At 34.9% G+C, this 20,245-nt stretch overlaps 1 protein-coding gene across 1 annotated transcript in view; it reads right to left on the reverse strand.

Moving 5' to 3' along the window:
• LOC306851571 (1,4-alpha-glucan-branching enzyme-like) overlaps positions 1 to 20,245 on the reverse strand; it is a 153,014-nt gene that overhangs the window by 47,006 nt on the left and 85,763 nt on the right. Inside the window, exons 11-12 of the mRNA XM_079387902.1 lie at positions 14,677 to 14,787; positions 13,174 to 13,345 (exon numbers count right to left, since the gene is read on the reverse strand). Of these exons, the coding sequence (XP_079244028.1) occupies positions 13,174 to 13,345; positions 14,677 to 14,787 (283 nt within the window). The remainder of the gene's footprint in view (positions 1 to 13,173; positions 13,346 to 14,676; positions 14,788 to 20,245) is intronic.

Here is a 20,245-nt window from a genome sequence, read left to right on the forward strand (position 1 = left end):
ACTCTTGGGAGTTTGACAGTGACCTTTTCTTCCTGATATCCGCATTCAACATTTAATTGAAAATTCTGATGTTTCAAAGGTCACCTCTGAAAAAGTACCAAATCTGAGTTTAAAATCCCCTCTGAACGATGACTCTGAGCAAAGAGTCATCCAAGTAACCTGCCCTCACCCTGAACGAACCTTTCCCTCTCAAAGCACCTCCTGCAGTGAATGTTCACTTCAAACCCACTGCCATTATCAAACCAAGACAAGAGAAGTGTACAGCTTCAAGATCTATTCCCAGAGCGTGTTTTTTTAAGTTTATTTTCTAACAAACGAATGAATGGCTAAATGAATCCACAGACCCTTTATTCAGAACATTTGTGACAGAACAGAGAGAAACCACAAACACACATGCATAATGAACTGGGAGACGAAAAGATTGTATTGAATAATGCATTATGAAACAAAAAATGACCTTGTCTGAGGGTTAAGTAACAGGAATAGAAAGGATTGCCTTTTGATGTACCACTTTTTATGTCTCTCAAAGCACTATAAAATATGAAAAATTGCAAAGACTTTCCAGCAGATTTAAGTAAAGGCCTATATTATACCTTATATAACCATCTCTAAAGTCCAAAATAAACTTTTATTTAGCTTTCAACGACAAGCTATAAAACTGTTATATAACATTTAAAATATACTACATAACAATAAATAATAATATATTTTCTAACATTTTCTTTTAAATATATTTTAACCCACATTCTTTACTCCTTGATGAAATCACATTGTCATGGTAAGTAAAGATGTAAAGATTTTCTTCCTTTCATTTTCAAATCGGTGGTTTAATGCGAGTAATATTCTATTTATTTAATTTATTTGGAAGCCTGGTAAATTTGTAAAAATCCTATAAATAATTTATATATATTTTTTTAGCCATTTTATAAATATAAACATTAAATGAAAAAGTCAAATTGTAGCAAAAACTAGAAATGGTAAAAAAAAATATATAAAAATACATAAAACTTTATAAAATGTATAAAGATTACTATCTTCAAAAAGTAATTTTGCTAAACATAATTTACCATGTTCACCATGCTTGGCCACACACCACTTCCCTTTCCCTAAGAAGTATAGATCCATCATTGTTCAAACTAAAAAAATAGTTTTAATATAATAAAGAATTTGTAAAAATCAAGGAAATTGCTCTGGCATTTCTTTCTTTTTACTGTATCGAAAAACATACCTAACTGACACCACTGTATCGTATCAAACCGAACTGTGAATTTTGTCAACCGTTACACCCCTAATATATATATGTATATAGCCTGGTTGGAATTTAAATACGTATTTTTAACCATTTTATAAATATAAACATTAAATGAAAAACTCAAATTGTAGCAAAAAATAGAAATATTAAAAAACCTTATATTTATATTATATTATATTAATAACAAAAGCTAATTAAAAAATATAATATAAATAACATACAATATACAAATACTTACATATTATACATATACACAATATTTTTGGTGTGATTTTTTTATTTATTGATTTAAATTTATTGATTTATTTATATAAATACTGTTTGTCTGTCTATTTTTTTCCCTGCCATTTTCCATAACCTGGGAGAGGTTGACAGTCCCAACATTAGTGACTAACAGCAACAAATATCCTAAACTAAAGTGCATGTGATCAGAGCTGCATTTAACAACACACACACAACTGACTACCGCATTCTGCCGCTGTGTGCATAAATATTTTTAACACAATGGAGTCTTTTAAAGGATCACAACGGCGGGGTTTCAGTGTTTTCCAGCAGTCTGAGGGCAGGATGAGCTCAGCCACGGAGCAGATGGCAGTGGAGATCACAGGCAGGACTGGAGACGAGAGCAAGCGAATACATTTGCAGGCCGACCGTGAGCAGTGGAATATAAGGCAAAGAGAGCGTTGTGACAGTCTTGTCAAGCGGAGTGATGAGATAATGAATCCGTCATCAGCTGACAAGACAACATCATAAAACAACAGTTGGGTAATTGAATTCCGAGGAGGCGCTTTGACAAGCAAGAGAACAGAGGCACAACAATGGAGATGAGGTAAGTTGTTTATTCAAAGCGAGAAAGAAGGAGACAAGAAGATGGGAATAAAAATGGATGCCTAGATGAGGTGGAACGGACAAGGAATGACATACTTTTCTAATGAAATAAATTATGCAGCTGTAAAAGAAGTGTCAAAGCATAAGCAAACAGAGAGGAAGAACATGTGCTGTGACGATGAGGATGGTCTGAGGTCAGGATTAGAGATGGTCACTGATCCAATGCTGTATATGCTCACAAAACTTTCAATCAAGCTCTAAGCCATTATGCATGTGTCATAGTCCTGTTTAAAAGTAATAGTAAAAAAAAAAAAAAGACAATAAATGTAGCTATTTGTTGTAAATACAACAGATAAGATTCAGCTTAACAAGTACGTTTACTCATTACATTTTATTTTTAGATTAAATATTCAGTAAATAGAATTGTTCTCTCTTCTTTTTCTATTCTATCTATTTTCTTTTTATTATTATAAGAAAAAAAAAAAAAAAAACTTGCTACGTTTACTGTATCAGACTAACCATTTTTGGTTTGATTGCTTCTATTGTCCTCATTTGTAAGTCGCTTTGAATAAAAGCATCTGCTAAATGACTACATGTTAAATGTAATGCATATTTAATACTGAATATTTAATATATTTAAAGTGGTAGAATATTAATATTTTAAATATATAATATAACATAATATTAGATTTTTAAATTTTAGGGTTGTAAAAATGTTGCCGTTTTACTTTCAGTTTTAGTAATTAGGGGCCAAGCACCGAAGGTGCAGGCACCTATTGTTATTGTTAGCGTTCTTATTCTTCTTCTTCCGTGTCTTCCACCATTGCGTCTATGGCAGCCTATAGAACTGATTGCGCGAAAGTTTTACAAGTTGGCACACTGATAGAAGATACTGTCAATAGTAACCACACTAAATTTGGAGTCTCTAACTCAAACTCTCTAGCGCCACCACTTGTCCAAAAATTCAATTTTGAAATGTTAATAACGTTTGAACCGTAAGCCACAAAATGAAAATTATTCTTTTCTCTGAATCCTTGGCTCAAGCCAAGTCGAATCAAGTCCAAAATTCACAAATCGTAAGGTTTAGTTTTTTCGCTATCTTCAATTGTTCGTAAAACCTACTTTGTCGAACTCGTCCTAGACGATTTGTCCGATTCTCACCAAAATTGGCTCAGATCATCTACAGAACATGGTGGTAAAAAGTTATGGAATTCAAGTCGATTCGTCCAATACCACACTAACAAATTTGCAGAAAAGCACGCAAAAATAGATCTGAGGCTATATCTCCGCAAGGGTTTGGCGTATTGAGATGAAACTTGTTGTGTGTTATAACAAGCATGGCCTGAGGCGACCTGCAGTGTTTCAGCACTGTGCCACCTAGTGGTCAGGAGATATGAAAAATGCATATTTTTGCTTATAACTTGTGAATGGTTTGACCAAAAATCACAAAACTTAGATTCGGTGCATCATGCCGAGTCCAACCATATCCAAGTTTCCCATGTCAGCCATTTTGGACGTCGGCCATGTTGAATTTTGTAGTAAACTGCTATATTTTACGAACACATTAACGTATCGTTAACGTATCGATATGGGTCATCAGGACGATGCCCTGAGGGAGCATGAGAAGTTCCGATGCAGCGCCACCTAGTGGTAAAATAAAACTTTCACATGCTTATAACTTTGGGTGGGGTTGACATATTTTCACAGGAGTCACCTTTTTAGACTCCTGAATCGTTGCCGAGTCCATCGATACCAAACTTGCCAGGTTTAGCCTTATGGTTTGTGCTACGTTGCATTTTAGCGCTTAAAAAACATTTGCCAATATCTTAGAAACCGTTACTCCGATCGACACGAAACCACCATAGGAACTTCGAAAACATAGCGTCCCGGCTATACACTAATGCCCAATTGCCAAAATTTTGTGGCACAAAAATGCAACAAACTCAACAGTCAGTCATTTTTCATCTACTTACACACATATCTGTCTATAACTCCGAAACAAAATTAGATATTTTAACCAAATTTGACACATATGTATGGGCACACTCTAAGGACACATACACAATTTAGTGGGATTGTGCCTCTTGGTGGCGCTATAATTGAACAAAACATGAAATTGCCATTGACTATAATGGGTATTAGGATTAAAAATGCTTATATTTTACGAATGCATTGGTGTACCATTACGGAACTTTATATGTACCATGGAGACCATGACCTGAAAGTACTCAAAAAGTTTTAAAACAGTCATAATGCAATTTCAAATAAATGCTTATATCTTTCTGTAAATTTTGCCTATTGTAATGAGACTGGTATTAATAGATTCCTTGGGTCATGCTGAGAACAGTGAGACCAATGTTACCATAGTCAGCCAAACTTCATCTCTGCCCTTTTGATTTTCTTTAAAAACCTACTTTTTCTAACTCCTCCTAGACCGTTGGTCCGATTTTCACCAAAATAGAATCATATCATCTTCAGACCATGCTGACATAAAGTTATGGATTTCATGTTGAAAGACAAAACAATTTTCACATACCACAACAATGAATTTGAGGCATGATGCCAAAATGACACTTGATGCCGTATCTCTGCAATGCTTTGGCATATTGACACCAAACTTTGCGTGTGCCAATGTCAACTCACACAGAGCACACCACATTGACTTGATAACAGCGCCACCTGTTGGTCAAACGTTATAAGCCAATAAATCATATTACTAGAGGTTTATATATGATTTTTCAGACGTTTTGACTAAAATAATCCTAAAACGGCTTAATTTACTCATTTCTGCAGTAGGTCTGATGCTCCGTGCAATGCTTAGCTCCTTGTTTTGCCACTGATGTGCTTGGCCCCATCATTGCTGCTAATTAATACCCAATTGCCAAAATTTTGATAGTAAGTGGCACAAAAATGCATAGTCAACAGTCAGTCATTTTTGATCTACTTACACACAAATATGTCTATAACTGCAAAACAAAATGAGATATTTTCACCAAATTTGACATGTATGGGCACACTCTAAGGACACACAAAAAAATTGGTGGGATTGTGCCTTTTGGTGGCGCTATAATTGAACAAAACATGAAATTGCCATTGACTATAATGGGGTATTATGATTAAAAATGCTATATTTTACGAATGCATTGGTGTACCATTACGGAACTTTATATGTACCATGGAGACCATGACCTGAAAGTACTCAAAATGTTTTGAGACAGTGCCACCTTGTGATCAAAAGTTGCGATGAAATGTCAAATAAATGCTAATAGCTTTCTGTGAATTTTGCCTATTGTAATGAGACTGGTATTAATAGATTCCTTGGGTCATGCTGAGAACAGTGATACCAATTTAGCCACAGTCAGCCAATCTTCCAGGCAGCCATATTTATTTTCTTTCAAAAACCTCCTTTTCTAACTCCTCCTAGACCGTTGGTCCGATTTTTGCCAAAATCGAATCATATCATCTTCAGACCATGCTGACAAAAAGTTATGGATTTTGTGTTGATAGACTAAACAGTTTCCACATACCACAACAACAATGAATTTGAGACATGATGCCAAAATGACACTTGAGGCCGTATCTCTGCAATGCTTTGGCATATTGACACCAAACACTTCGTGTGTGCCATTGTCACCTCACACAGAAAACACCACATCGATTTGATAACGGTGCTACCTGTTGGTTAAAAGTCTAATCTAATTACTGGTAGTTTTAAATTATTTTTTCACTCATTTGGACTGCAATAATCTTAAAATGGCCTCAATTACTCATTTCTGCAGTTGTTCTGATGCTCCGGACTATGCTTGGCTCCTAATTTTGCCGCTGATGTGCTTGGCCCCGTCATTGCTGCTTGCAGCTATATTTTTTTATATGTAATTGTCTTTTTTTAGGTTTTAAAAATGTTTATATTCATCTTTATTCTGATTTCAGTTGTAGTAATTCTGGTATTAAACATTAAGTTGTACTAAGCTAATTAAGTTCATTGTCAAGGCAGCATTTTAAGATGACGTTTTAAAAGCTTAAGTTTTCATCTAATATACACAATTTATTCAAACTTTGTTTCAATTACCAAAACTTATCAACAATATCAATAAAAAAAAATAAAAAATAAAAAATGCTCATTATCTAATCATGTGTAGTAAGAGTGCTGATGATCACAAACGCTGTCTAATCCCAGGATACAGCCATGACTCAAAATCTGATATTATGGAAATGGGAAAATAACCAGGGAATTAGAACAATAACAAATCACAGCAGGTGAAATATCCTCCCAGTTTCCCCAAAGAAACATACACAGGATGACGGCAGTCTGCAAACTTCCACAAACTTCACAAAGCAGAAAGTCAACTTCATCTGAAGAATCCTGTCTGTTTGCTGCATGGCTTTACCAGAGGATTTGGACTAGTTTCTCTCATGGATGCAAATCTGGAGTTTATTCAGTAAAACAGGAATCATACAGCAGATGTGCAGAGAGGTGTACTTCACATCCTTCATTATGAAGCCAGATGTTCCTTCTATTAATGATGGCTAATCTCACTAAAACTGTCAAGAACATGTCCACATCATATTTCATCAACAATTCTAAATAATTTATTTTTTTAAATGCCATTAAGCTTTTTGGTGGTGTCATATGACAGTTAAGCACATTTAAACCCCTTCCCAACTGTCAGTAGCCTGATAAAATGCAAATAAGGGACAGACTATAACATTTCATTGGTGTAATCAAAGAAAATAAAAAATGTAAACATGATTTTAAGTAAACAAATTAAAAAATAATAAAATCTACAAAAAAAATCTATTGTTCTTTCTTTTTCATTCTGTTGTTGTTGGTCAGAATGATTTTCTTTACTGTATTAAATTAATAAATGCAATTAGTAACCTTTTTTTCTTGTATAATAGTAATGAGAGTTTATATTTTTGTATTAAAATTATGACAATTTTGGGGGCAAATGTGCTTGAAAAAAAAAAAAAATCTATATAGGCTCTCTTATTTATATCAATGCTGAAAACAGTTGTGTTGCTTAATGTTTTTGGATTTTTTTATATATATTTTTCAACATTATAAATATATTTTTCAACATTATCTTTACTGTTGATCAAATTAATGCACTGAATAAATTTAACAAATAAAAATGAAAATAAAATAAATAAACTAGCAAAAAAAACACTCATGGCTTGCTCATTTCCTGTTAGCCATTTAGTATAGACTTTTGTAGCCTTTCAGTAAGAAAAACAAATCTTGAGCCATATAGACACGACGGTGGAATATGACACCACCATTAGCTCATTTAAAGGTGGTCAGACGTGAACAGCGGCCCTTCAAAGTGTCTGATACTTTGAAGCCGCAAAGCCATGGAAGCCGGAGAGATGTATTGTGGCACTGGCCTCACGCTGGCAGCTGAGATTCCCAATTGACACACACAGAGAAATTCAATGCCAGGGAAAAGAGTGTGTAATACAGTTAGAAGTGAAGCAGAAGGTGTAGTCAAAGCTTAGTGTTTGCTTCGTCATGGTGAAGCGCTTCAAAGTCAGCGTTTGATTAAAAGTTGGATATAGAGCTGAAAAAACACCCCATGGTGCAAAGTTATATAGCCGCTCAATTTCAGAGCTGATTTAAGAGAAACAGACAGGGAAGTACATAACTCTACTAAATTCAGCCACAGAAAATCAAATTATGAACATAAGTCTATGGAGGTTAGATAACATGCATTGAGCCTTGCTGCTTAAAAAAAAAAAAAAATGCTTTTTCAGCATTTTTGTGGATTTGAACCCTTTCCAACAATGACTGTATGATTTTGAGATCCTTTTTTTTTTTTTTTTTTCACACTGAGGACAACTGAGGGACTCATATACAACTATTACAGAAGGCTCAAACTCTCACTGATGCTCCAGAAGGAAAAACAATGCATTAAGAGTCGGGGGGTAAAAACTTGTGAATTTGAAGGCCAGGGTAAATCTAACTTATTTTGTCTTCTGTGAAACATGTAAGTATATTCTGTAGCTTCTGAAGGGCAGTACTAAATAAAAAAAATAAAAAAAGGATATTTAGGCAAAATAAGAAAAATCTACACATCTTCATTCTGTTCAAAAGTTTTCACCCCCGGCTCTTAATGCATCGTTTTCCCTTCTGGAACATCAGTGAGTGTTTGAACCTTCTGTAATAGTTGCATATGAGTCAGTACAAAAAAAAAAAAAAAAAAAAAAAAACATGCATTTTGTATGATCCCTACTATTTTGGTCTGCAAGGTGTATGTAAACTTTTGAACTGTATCTGTAGACATGATATTTCAACATTATGTGTGCAAAATACTGCTTTTCATGTGTTTTTATGGACAGGTATTAGTAACAATGGACACATCCATCTTGGTTTTCCGACTTCCGGTTTGGCGTTATTCCCAACTCCACCATCCATCTTTCAATGTAAATGCAATCCAAAATAAAATATATTGGTTCGTCAAAATAAATATTAATTAAAACTGAGAAAATAATATTGAAAACCCAGTCTTAGCTGATGTTTACTTCGTGATGCTTATCCACACTACGTGTATGAAATAGACACTGACAAAGTCAAAATGCACCTTTGGAGAAGCGCTATTTATGCGTCACCAATTTGGTCAATGACTTTGGTCATCCAAAATTATTTTATGCATTTTCAGTTGCCAAAATTTCATCATGAATAATTACTAAGAACTTCGTATTCAGGTTTAGTTGTGTTTGGATTTAAGCACATAACTTTAGTATATTTTAGTGAACCTGACAACTTTTTATAAAGAGGAGACAATTTCCTCCTTTTCAAATGAAAACAGTCTTTCAGGTCTTTCAATGTAAAGCACTAGCCATAGTCGAGAGCTGCCCTTGAAACAAGGTTGTATGGAAAACGAGAGCAGCCATTAGCATAAGCAAACACTGAGCTAGATGAGATGATCCTTTTAAAATCTGATTCAGGATTAATCCCAATGACCTATAGCTGAATCACATACAACCCAGTTTTCAGAGACCGATCAGTTTAGTTTATCCTCCCCTTCATCTTACACAAACACAACACACATTTAGAGCCGAAATCAAGTCCAATCTTTACGTTAAATAAACCTATAATGAAAATGCAGTTACTTGGGCCTTTATCATGACAAATATCAAAACAGGCCAACAGACCTTTGTTAAGGAAATGACTTTGACTGGGAGCTTGCTATAGTCATGAAGTCCAATTACACTCATTTCCTTCCTCTATCTCGCACTTTTGCCTGTCTCTTTTATTTATTCTCCTCTGTTCCAGCTCTGTCTAGGAGAAACAGAGGCAATATATTAATTATCTGACAAAACTACATCTATATATTTTCATTTTTCTGGGTTATGTGTTAAGGTGTGTTCACATTAGCAATCTTTAAGCTAAATTTCCTGTGAATTGTCAATAGGGGTGTGCAATAATGGGAAAAAGAAAATAAAATCTTGATATTTTCTGTAATGATAATGATTAAACAATAAAATTAAACAATATTTTGCTGAGTGTGCTATTGTGCAGGTATCTTGCCAGGACTGCTGTGGGCTGCTGAACACCACAGCTTTTGATATTCTTCATATTCTGAGCCGTGGTTAGTTTGCAGCAGTAACATAAATGACCTTTTCCAAGTTTAAATTGATTTTTTACCTTTTTTATAATAACCTTTATAAGGACATTTTTCTAACCTAATTAAATTTATGCATTATCTTTTCTGTCAAATTCTAACATTTAATCAATTTCAATCAAATTAAATCAGTATCAACAATGTTTGGCTTTGCAATGCAGCGGTGGCACAGAAGCGTCATTTAGACACATTTACACAGACTGTTTAATGCAGGACAGAGATTTGCTGCTGCCAATACATCCACAACATGCTGTTGTGAGCATATAGGAAATACTGCTGCTGCACATATAAATAACCCCTGTGTATAACATGCATGATACAGGTGGAGCTGGGGGAGGTGGAGGGCTTCTGAAGTGCGTTGCAACTGCTACAGCAAACACTAGCCAAGTATTTGAATGATAAGCAGCAAACTCATTGGCTGCTGAAACCAATCAATAGCCGATGAATAATCATGTGATTGAACCTATCAGCCTGTGCCATCTAGAGTTAGTAATTTCATTATAGTATATTAAGCTGAACTTTCTAGTGCTTTTTGACACACTTAAGTGCAACTTCTTTACATGCAACATTAGTTTCATTTTAAATATGGATTAAGTGTATTGAATGTAATGACAAGCATTTACGGTAAAATAAAATATACTCTAATGTCATTTATATTGAAACCCGTTTCATGTATTTACATTTTCCATTACACATCTGTAATGAAGTTGCAATTTAGTACGTTTTAAATATATTAAAAGGTTTAAGTGGCCTTTCCTAATTGTATATTATCTGCAACTACAGGTTTTTAAAGAGATTTGAAAAAGATCTGAAGTGAACTACAAGTGCACATTAAATACAATTAATCACTTCTTTTTCACAAGGGTTCATTCAATGCTTTTTTTCAAATAGTAGATTTGGGCAGGTTGTTTTATCTTAATGTTAATTTAGCTGAATTTTGCAGCAGTTGTGACTAATCAAAAGAGCAGTCGGAATAGTGTCAGTCATTGCTCTGCGCTTCTGAAGGTGATCCAGAAGTTTTTCTCCATCTCTGAAAGTCAAGCGTACATTCATCTCACTCTCCACCTGCTGATTTAATGATGAAACCACTGAGCCATTTCATTGCCGCCTCGCGAGTGTGTTATAATGTCGAGTCTCTGCCTCACCGCGCTCATCTTCTTTCTGCATTGCAAACATGGCCGTCATCTCTTTGTGGCCTTTTAGTTTGCAAGCATCTTCTGCCACTAGAGAATAAATAGATGGCTTCGTCGAGTTGAGGGTAGCTCAAATTGATTTGCTTGCTCAAACAATTTGTTCTTGCTTTGCACTGGCTAAATGACTTCACAGCCATTGATCCATTGACATGACACGTCGTCCTGTATTTACCTCTTTTTTTGTCTTCTCGCTTTGGCTTTATTTATTTATTTATTTTACTTAAAAAAATGAACAGACAATAAGTGAGACAGAAAACTAAAATGATCATAAAATTTGATGATTAATTTGAACCTTTTAATTATCTTTTAATTATTTCAGGAATAAACATGTCAGAAATTTGGATAATGCATAGTACTTAATCCCTGTTGCACTAAAAGTTTAATTGGGAGGAATATTTCAAGTCCAATCTTAACGATCCTGGGTCTCATTTTGTCCTCTATAGAGGGCATTCGCTTTTACATGTTTCTGTTTTACATCCTGGACTGTATTAAAGTAAAGTAAAATAAAAAAAAGTCATGTTTCTGAAATCTCTTTGGCATAAAACACAGTGCAAAAACAGTAAAAAAAAGTCAAATATATATAAAATAGTTGTGTTTTTGAGATCTCCTTGATAAAACATAAAATAACTAAACAAATAAATAAAATAAAAGTAATATTCTGTCATGTTTTTGAGATCTTATACTTTATTTATTCTAAACAAATAAATAAATAAAAAATAAAAAATTGTCATATTTTTTACATCTCTCAGTATGACGGCTCCACGTCACATCTGAGGAACTTTTAGAGAGCTGAACCAAGTATGTTTTTCTTGCGAGCAAACATACCTGTTGTCTCTTTTACATTCCTTCTAGCCTTTGGCTTTCAGAGGCTTAACTCACAGAAAAATATATATTCAGCGGGGACACAGCACCATTAGGAGAGTAATTTCAGTCAGCAGACAAAAGCTTTTTACAAATATACTACAAGTGAAGAGTAGAAAGTGTCTACATCAGGCAGTCCACATCTGTAGCTGTCATTACTGTTAGTGGTATTGGCAGAACAAGAACAGCAGTAAACAATAACATCATCATGGATGAGTATGCCCATATGCTCACAAACACAAGCTAATCTGTGGGGTTTAGGTTGTGTGTGTGATATGAATATAGCCTTGGCTGGGGGAAAACACTGTCTCTTTTAAACAGAAGCGGAGAGTTAATGTATGTAATGTGGCAGTACAGCGTCAGCACCTGGTCAGCAGGTGGGGCTAGCACACTGTTTGGGCTGATTATTGACCAAGCTGACGGTCAACCACTTACAGTAATAATGACCACTTCATAAATATTACAAATAGCTGTAAGAATCAACTGATGATGTGTCAAGCCAAATGGAGCTATTAATGATAGACAATAGTGATTGGAAATGTGAGAAGGTGGAATTAAATACCAGATTGGAGCAAGATCTGAATGTGAGCTTGCTAAAACAATTCCTAAAAAAGGCTAATCCAGCTGGTTAACATTTCCCGATAGCCCATTCGACCTAAGCAACATCAATGCACAATATAATGTTTATATAGTATAATGTACTATGTAAACACAGTGAAGGTTTCAGAATTGAAGGCATGTGTGACAAAAAAACAAAACACAAAAGAACACAAAAACCAAAATAAAAAAAAAAAATACAACAAATTTAAAACAAAGCAAAGCAAAAATTTAAACAAAATGAAAAAGTAACAAAACAAAAAACAAAGCAAAACAAAAACATGAAAATAAAACAAAACAAAAAAAATAAATAAATAAAGCAAAATAAAGCAAAGCAAAACAAAAACGAAGTGAAACAAAACAAAAAAATATGAAATAAAACGAAGAAAAAAAAAAAACAATCAGCCAAGAGTGTAAATAAATAAATAAATAAATAATAATACAAAAAAAAACAAGCTGCAAAAATGGCAGTGACAGATGTGTATATTTAGACAAAACTAGGGCTAGCAAGGTTGGGGAAAAAAAAAAGTTTGTAGTTACTCATGACTATTAAAAATAATAACTATTTGAGTTATTATTATATCAAATGATATTGTAATATTTTAATTATTTTGTAAATTCAATACCTCTGATGTGGGACAGGTCAAAAATCACAATTTTTAGGTGATATAATACAGATATTTTATGTGTTCATGTTATGTTTTTTTATTATCATTTTTTTTTTATACATTGTGCAAAGATAATCCACCAACATCCTGCATGTCAAAATGTGGACCAGTTAAAAAAAGAAAAAAAAAGAAAAATGAATGTAAAGACTCACCCATGAAGTTTAGGTAGCCCTCTCCACCCAGGCTGTGGGTAAGCAGTCGGATCATCTTGTGGAGCTGGATGCCCCGATCAATAACGGAGTTCATGGGAATCAAATCGCTCATGTTGGTGTACATATCCTTGTCCATCAGCCAGAAGGCCAGAGTTTTGTCTCCCACCAGGGCCTGACAGAACGGCAGATCAACAACATGAGCACACAATTCACATCAGGTGAAACGTTTGCTGGTTGATGAATAGCTTTTGATTGGTCGCATTTCTTAATGGGGAAAAACGGGGAACAACTACCATTTGTCCAGTTCTATACAAAAACATCACGGGACACTAAAAAACAAGACTGAATGCTGTACTAATTTTAATGATGCAAAACTGCATGTTACCACTGCAGGTGTAATTGTAGAGTAAATTGATTAGCCTCGAAAAACCCATAATCCAAAGTATGAGCAATAGTAAAGGTCTTTGCACACTGAGTCCGAAATTCTTTTGCATGTTAAAAAATAAATACGTCCTCACGTTGTGTCAATCACGTTCACACACTGCCTCCGAAACTTCTGTGTCATAAAACAATTTGAGCAGGTTCGATTTACTGCGTTTTCACATCCTTAGCAAGCATTTTGATAGGAAAGGACGACGAATACGAAAAAAAAAAAACATGAAAATTTCTGACTCGTGTGCAAGGACCTTAATAGAGATGTTTGAATTAACAAACAGCATCCAATAATAATTTGACCTTTTTGTCACTTTTATTATACTATTTGATTGATAGTATGAGAAACAGGACAGAAACGAAGTAGTAAAGTTATACAAAGTAAATAGGTAAATGTTGCAGACTGGATTTGAATTTAAAAAAAAGTTCAATTTGCAATAAAAAATTTATATATATATATATATATATATATATATATATATATATATATATATATATATATATATATATATATATATATATATATATATAAATATATGTTTACTGAATATATACTTAAATTTTTGAAATGAAAAAAGAACCTCCTATATAAACACCACAGCTTAGTACTGTATGTTGCAACCACTAAACCAAGGTCCTGACGTCCATTAATATTTGAACACATCCTATGCAGTTTCACATAGGATCTGCCATTCTGATGGAAACTTTATTGCAATGCTAAACAGTTGGTCTATTGATGAAGTGTCAAAGTGAATTTTTACTAGTTTTAGCACGTTTCAACTCAGACTCACTCAAGTGTCTCATATTGAGTAGCACAAATCATTATTCCCAGATCTTGGAAACACTACACAGAGGAAAAAACAAAGAGAAGACAGGAAAACAACAACAACAATCGGCTCTAGCCGTGGTGTTAGAATGTGTACAAATAGGATGGACGTGTTCATTTCTCATTTCACCCTCGTCCCTAGAGGACTACAAACTGTTGTGACACCAATTTCCATTCCCAATGACACATTGATTACTTATCCTTTACTCTACACCGGAGGAATGGAGGTTTCCGATGGGCAGTACCTGGTCATGGCTTTCGGCGTAAGCGATGCATTTCTCGCCGTATCGCCTGTTGGTCATTGTGAACACGATGTTTCCCATGTTCCATTCTTCGTCCTTGAACTCCTTAAGGATCTGAGAATGGAAGAGAAAGAATAAATAAATAAATGGGAAACTAGTGAATGTACAGAAACAATTCTCTCAGTACTTCATGAACAAGTCTTTCATTCTTTCTTGTATATTCTTATTCTGTCGTCATTTGTTCGCTATTTTAACATAAACATCCACTGGTGTCTGTCTGGTTTGTTGGTCTAGCCGAAAGCCAGATTTCATTTTCTTTCTTCAAGCTTGGGCGCCATTTCTACAGTATATGAATCTATCAAACGACAGTAATGCACTCTACAGTGAGATTATGAAAGAGATTAGGACCGTAATGTTAGCTGGTTTATTTTGTTTTAGTACTATTGATTTTTTTCCCCATCTCAGTTTGAGAATGCACTGCCCCCTGCCATTCCAGAGAAAATGGATATGTACATTTTTACACCTTTTATTTTTATTTATTCTAGCTTTTCCAGTTACTACTTTTTTTTCTAATGTGTAGCACAAACAAAACACTACTCTGAGACTGAGGATAAACCTGGAATATAAGTCATTGGAAATCTTTTCCTCAGCTCATAGCTCTCAAATGTCCTTTTTCCAGTTCAATTATATTCAAAGTTGTGTCATAATTAAAATTATGTCCCACTAAATATTTGAATGTTTAACCATTAAAGTTGTTCGCGGTTCATCAGGACAAACCTGATGTTTAATTTAAAAACAGTTCCTGAATATTATAATAAACTAGCTAAATAAATTAATAAATTAATTAATTAAATATTATAGTATTTCTTTGAATACAATTCCTAAATGTGTATTTCAAATACCATAATTATTAATACATTATTAAATATTAAACATTTTAATAAATGCATTTCCTGAATATTATTTACACTTTTCAATATACTAATTGTTTAATTATATATATATATATATATATATAATTAAATAATTAAACACTATTACATATTATTAAATTATTAAATAATACAAATATTGTTTATACATTTGCTAACCATAAATTACACATTTTCTTAAACTAATTTGTTCAATATTATTTACATATTTCAATATACAAGTTATTAATAAAATATTAACTGAAATAATCCATTTGCAAAACATAAATAGTACACATTTTCTTAAAATCCATTTCATGAATATTATTTACATACTCCAATATATACATTTAATAACATTCTAAATAATTAAAATAAGTACCAATACCAATTCTTTATAAAGTATCAATCATGCAAATGAATAATAACTTTGCAAAATATATAAATTACACATTTTCCTAAGTGCATTTCTTGAATACTATTTACATAGTCCAATATATAAAATTAATAAAATTCGAAATAATTAAAATTAGTGCTGTCAAAATTAGCGCGTTAACGCTGGTGATTAATTTTTTCAGTTTAATGTGTTAAAAATATTTAACGGCGTTAACACAGGGGCGGGGCTAGTGTTGGCCACCCCACTCAACTGCTGCCTCTGTCTCTTTTTGCTAATTTAGTCACAGAACGCCTTTACGAGCATTTCAAATAGGAGATGTTTCAGGCGCGTGCTTCAACTTCACTTCAGCGTCAGGCGTGAGTCAAAGGAGCGCGGAAACTGTACTGTACTGAACAAAGGCGCTGCCGCACGCTGTAGCCTTTATCATTTCATATCAAAGCGCGAAAGAAACGATGTGCATGCAATGTCGTGGTCAGTTAAGTCATGAAGGTGATTAAAACTGCCTTAAAGCTGTGCTTGCGTGAAATATATGAGTCACATTTAAGAACATGTCTCTGAAATGGTTTTCAAAACTGTCCTGCACTTTCTCACTCATCTAATACACTCGTCAGATCATTAATAGAGACTTTAAGACCTGAAGTGGGTCAGAAAATGTGAAGTGAGTTGAGAGAAAACACGATGCGTGTCAGATCCGCCTCGGCAGCTCTTAAAGAAAAAGCAGCCAAAATAACCTATTAACCCAGCTGCTGTGATGTCTGTTCATCAAAGAACAAAAAAAAAAAAAAAAAAAGGAAATCAATAACTTTATAGCTTTAAGGACTCATCTGTATTTAATTTAGAATTTAGTGTTTGATAACTTTATTCAATTTCTGTATATTTCCTACTTGCTGAAGGGCATAGGTAGCTAAATATGACATTGGTTATACTGTGTTTATGAGAAAATTGTTTAAAGTTCACTTAAATTAGAAGTTATTTTTATTAAAGTCTAATAAATATTAAAATTGATGGCTTTCAATTATACTGTAATGTTGAATGGCAATAGTCAATGGTTAAATATTAGGGAAAAAAATATAATTTTATAGAGACATCAATATTGGTGTCAGTGATACTGGCCTTCATTCATTAAAAAGATGCCATTAATCAAATATTAAAAATATACCGTCTTTATGTTGTTTCTACATTAATTTGAAGATTAAATGTGAAATTATTGCAATATAAAAGTAGATTTAAAAAGTTTAATGTTAGGTGGGATTAATCGCGATTAATTTCAGGAAAAAATTGTGATTAATTAGTTAATTTTTTTAATCGATTGACAGCACTAATTAAAATACATGATAAATACATTTGCAAAAAGTCTATATTGTTTTTACTGCAATTTCCTTAATATTTTTCACATATTTCAATATACTAATTCTTAGAGTATTCATTAATTACAACATTTATGAACGTGTGGAAATGTAAATATTATACATTTACAAGTATTGTATTATTATATGTATTAATTGCAAAAATTGTTTTTCATTTACATATATTTCAATGGAAGTTTAATTTATTACCATTCACAGCTGGGGCAAAATAAGTTTAATAACTGAAACTGGTTTAATTGTTAGTGATGGACTATTAAACACTACTTATGTAGTTTCTGTGAGGATATGTGCATTCCTACCAGGACTCATTTAACCTACAACAACGACAAACCGTGGTTCACTGCAAAACTCAGACAGCTCTGTCAGGCCAAAGAAGATGCCTACAGGAAGGGGGACAAATTCTTGTATAAACAGGCCAAATACACACTGGAAAAGGAGATAAGAGTGGCAAAGAGGAATTATTCTGACAAACTAAGGATTCAGTTCACTTCCAGCACCTCAGTATCAGTGTGGAAAAGTCTGAAAGAGAGCACCAACTACAAGAAACCATACACCAGCAATGTGGAGAATCAACAACTGGCAGACGATCTGAATGAGTTCTACTGCAGGTTTGAAGAAACACCCCACACCCGCCCTGAACCCCTCTCCACACAACCATTAACACCTCCAGCAACCTCCCTGCAATTCAGATCAGCGAAGACAATGTGTGCCAGGTCTTCCGGAAGCAGAAGAGGAAGAAAGCACCAGGCCCAGACAGTGTCACACCAGCCTGTCTGAAATCCTGTGCTGACCAGCTGGCCCCCATCTTCACAAAGATCTTCAACAGATCATTGGAACTGTGCGAAGTCCCTTCATGCTTCAAACTCTCCACCATCATCCCCATCCCAAAGAAGTCCAAAATTACAGGACTAAATGACTACAGACCTGTGGCTCTATCGTCTGTGGTCATTAAGTCATTTGAAAAACTGGTGCTGACCCACCTGAAGGACATTACTGGACCCTTGCTGGATCCTCTTCAGTTTGCCTACAGAGCAAACAGGTCTGTGGACAATGCAGTCAACATGGGACTGCATTATATTCTGCAACATCTAGACAGACCAGGGACTTATGTGAGGATCCTTTTTGTGGACTTCAGCTCGGCCTTTAACACTATCATCCCAAACCTCCTCCTGCCCAAACTAACTCAGTTCTCCATGTCAACCTCCGTCTGTCAGTGGATCAACAGCTTCCTGACAGACAGGCAGCAGCTAGTGAGGCTGGGAAAATACACATCCAGCACCCGTACGATCAGCACTGGCACCCCCCAGGGTATGTGTCTTCTCCCCACTGCTCTTTTCCCTCTACACCAACGACTGCACATCTAAAGACCCCTCTGTCAAGCTCCTGAAGTTTGCAGATGATACCATAGTCATCGGCCTCATTCAGGACGGTGACTAGCCTGCTTACAGACAGGAGGTTAAGGAGCTGGCTGCCTGGTGCAGTGGAGATGATCGTGGACTTCAGGAGAAACCCCCCTGCACTCCCCCACTCACCATCATGGATAGCTCTGTAACGACAGTGGAGTCATACAGATTCCTGGGCACTACAATTTCTCAGGACCTGAAGTGGGACATTTACATAGGCTCCATTGTGAAAAAGGCCCAGCAGAGGTTGTACTTCCTTCGCCAGCTGAGGAAGTTCAACCTGCCACAGGAGCTGCTGAAACAGTTCTACTCCACCATCATCGAATCCATCCTCTGCACCTCAATAACTGTCTGGTTCAGCTCAGCTACCAAATCTGACCTCAGAAGACTACAGAGGGTAGTCCGGACTGCTGAGCAAATCACTGGTACAACCCTCCCCACTCTCCAAGAACTGTACTTATCCAGAGTGAGCAAAAGGGCTGGTAAAATGACTCTGGACCCCTCACATCCAGCACACTCCCTCTTTGAACTGTTGCCGTCTGGTCAACGCTACAGAGCTCTGAGAACCAGAACGACCAGGCACAGGAACAGTTTCTTCCCTCAGGCAATCCATCTCATGAATACTTAACAATAATTGTGGAACACACAACACTATTATACACTTACTTATCTAACACACATACTTAGTTTACATTTCGAATTTGCACAAAATATACATACAACTGTCAATTTGTCTATTGTCTATTTACTTGTTCTATTTTTATTCTTTTATCTGTGTTTTTTGTACTGTCACTGTCATCCTGTTGCACTGCAGAAGCTTCTGTCATGAAAACAAATTCCTCGTATTTGTAAACATACCTGGCAATAAAGCTCGTTCTGATTCGGATTCTGTATACAAATTTGAATTAGATCAATTCATGTAAATGTCATATTTCATGACTATAAAATCTTTCTTTAAGAACAAATGGTACATCCAAATTAGGTGTAGCATTGGTTACAAAACAAACTAGTACTTATCAACTACCTAGTATGATCTTACAAACAGCTGGCGCAACCCTACCCAGAAGAATCGAATCAGCTATATTTATGTATGGAACGTCATGATGGTGAATAAAATAATGACAATCTTATAATTACGGTCCATTCCGATAAACATGTCAGCATGTGATGATAACATTTAATCAACACTCCGCTGCTGCTGCTGCACACATACCATCACATGGCGAGGTAACAGGAAAGCTGTATGCTAATGTATAAAACGCTGTGAGGAAGTCATTATTCTGACATCAGTGTCACGTCTCTGGCACAGAACGACTGGAAAGAGTCAACCGTCGTTAGTTAATAGTCAACATCCTCTGCTCCTAAACCCGAGACTTTTCTCACCACAATTCATCATCCAACTCTCACTCAAATGTTTTCCAACTCTACTTTTCACCCTTAGCCCTGTGACGGTACGCACATCTCAGCCTCTTTCAGTGAGAATATTTCACTGCA

The sequence above is a fragment of the Barbus barbus genome, assembly GCF_936440315.1.
Source record: "Barbus barbus genome assembly, chromosome: 31".
In the NCBI taxonomy this organism is placed as follows: Eukaryota; Metazoa; Chordata; class Actinopteri; order Cypriniformes; family Cyprinidae; genus Barbus; species Barbus barbus.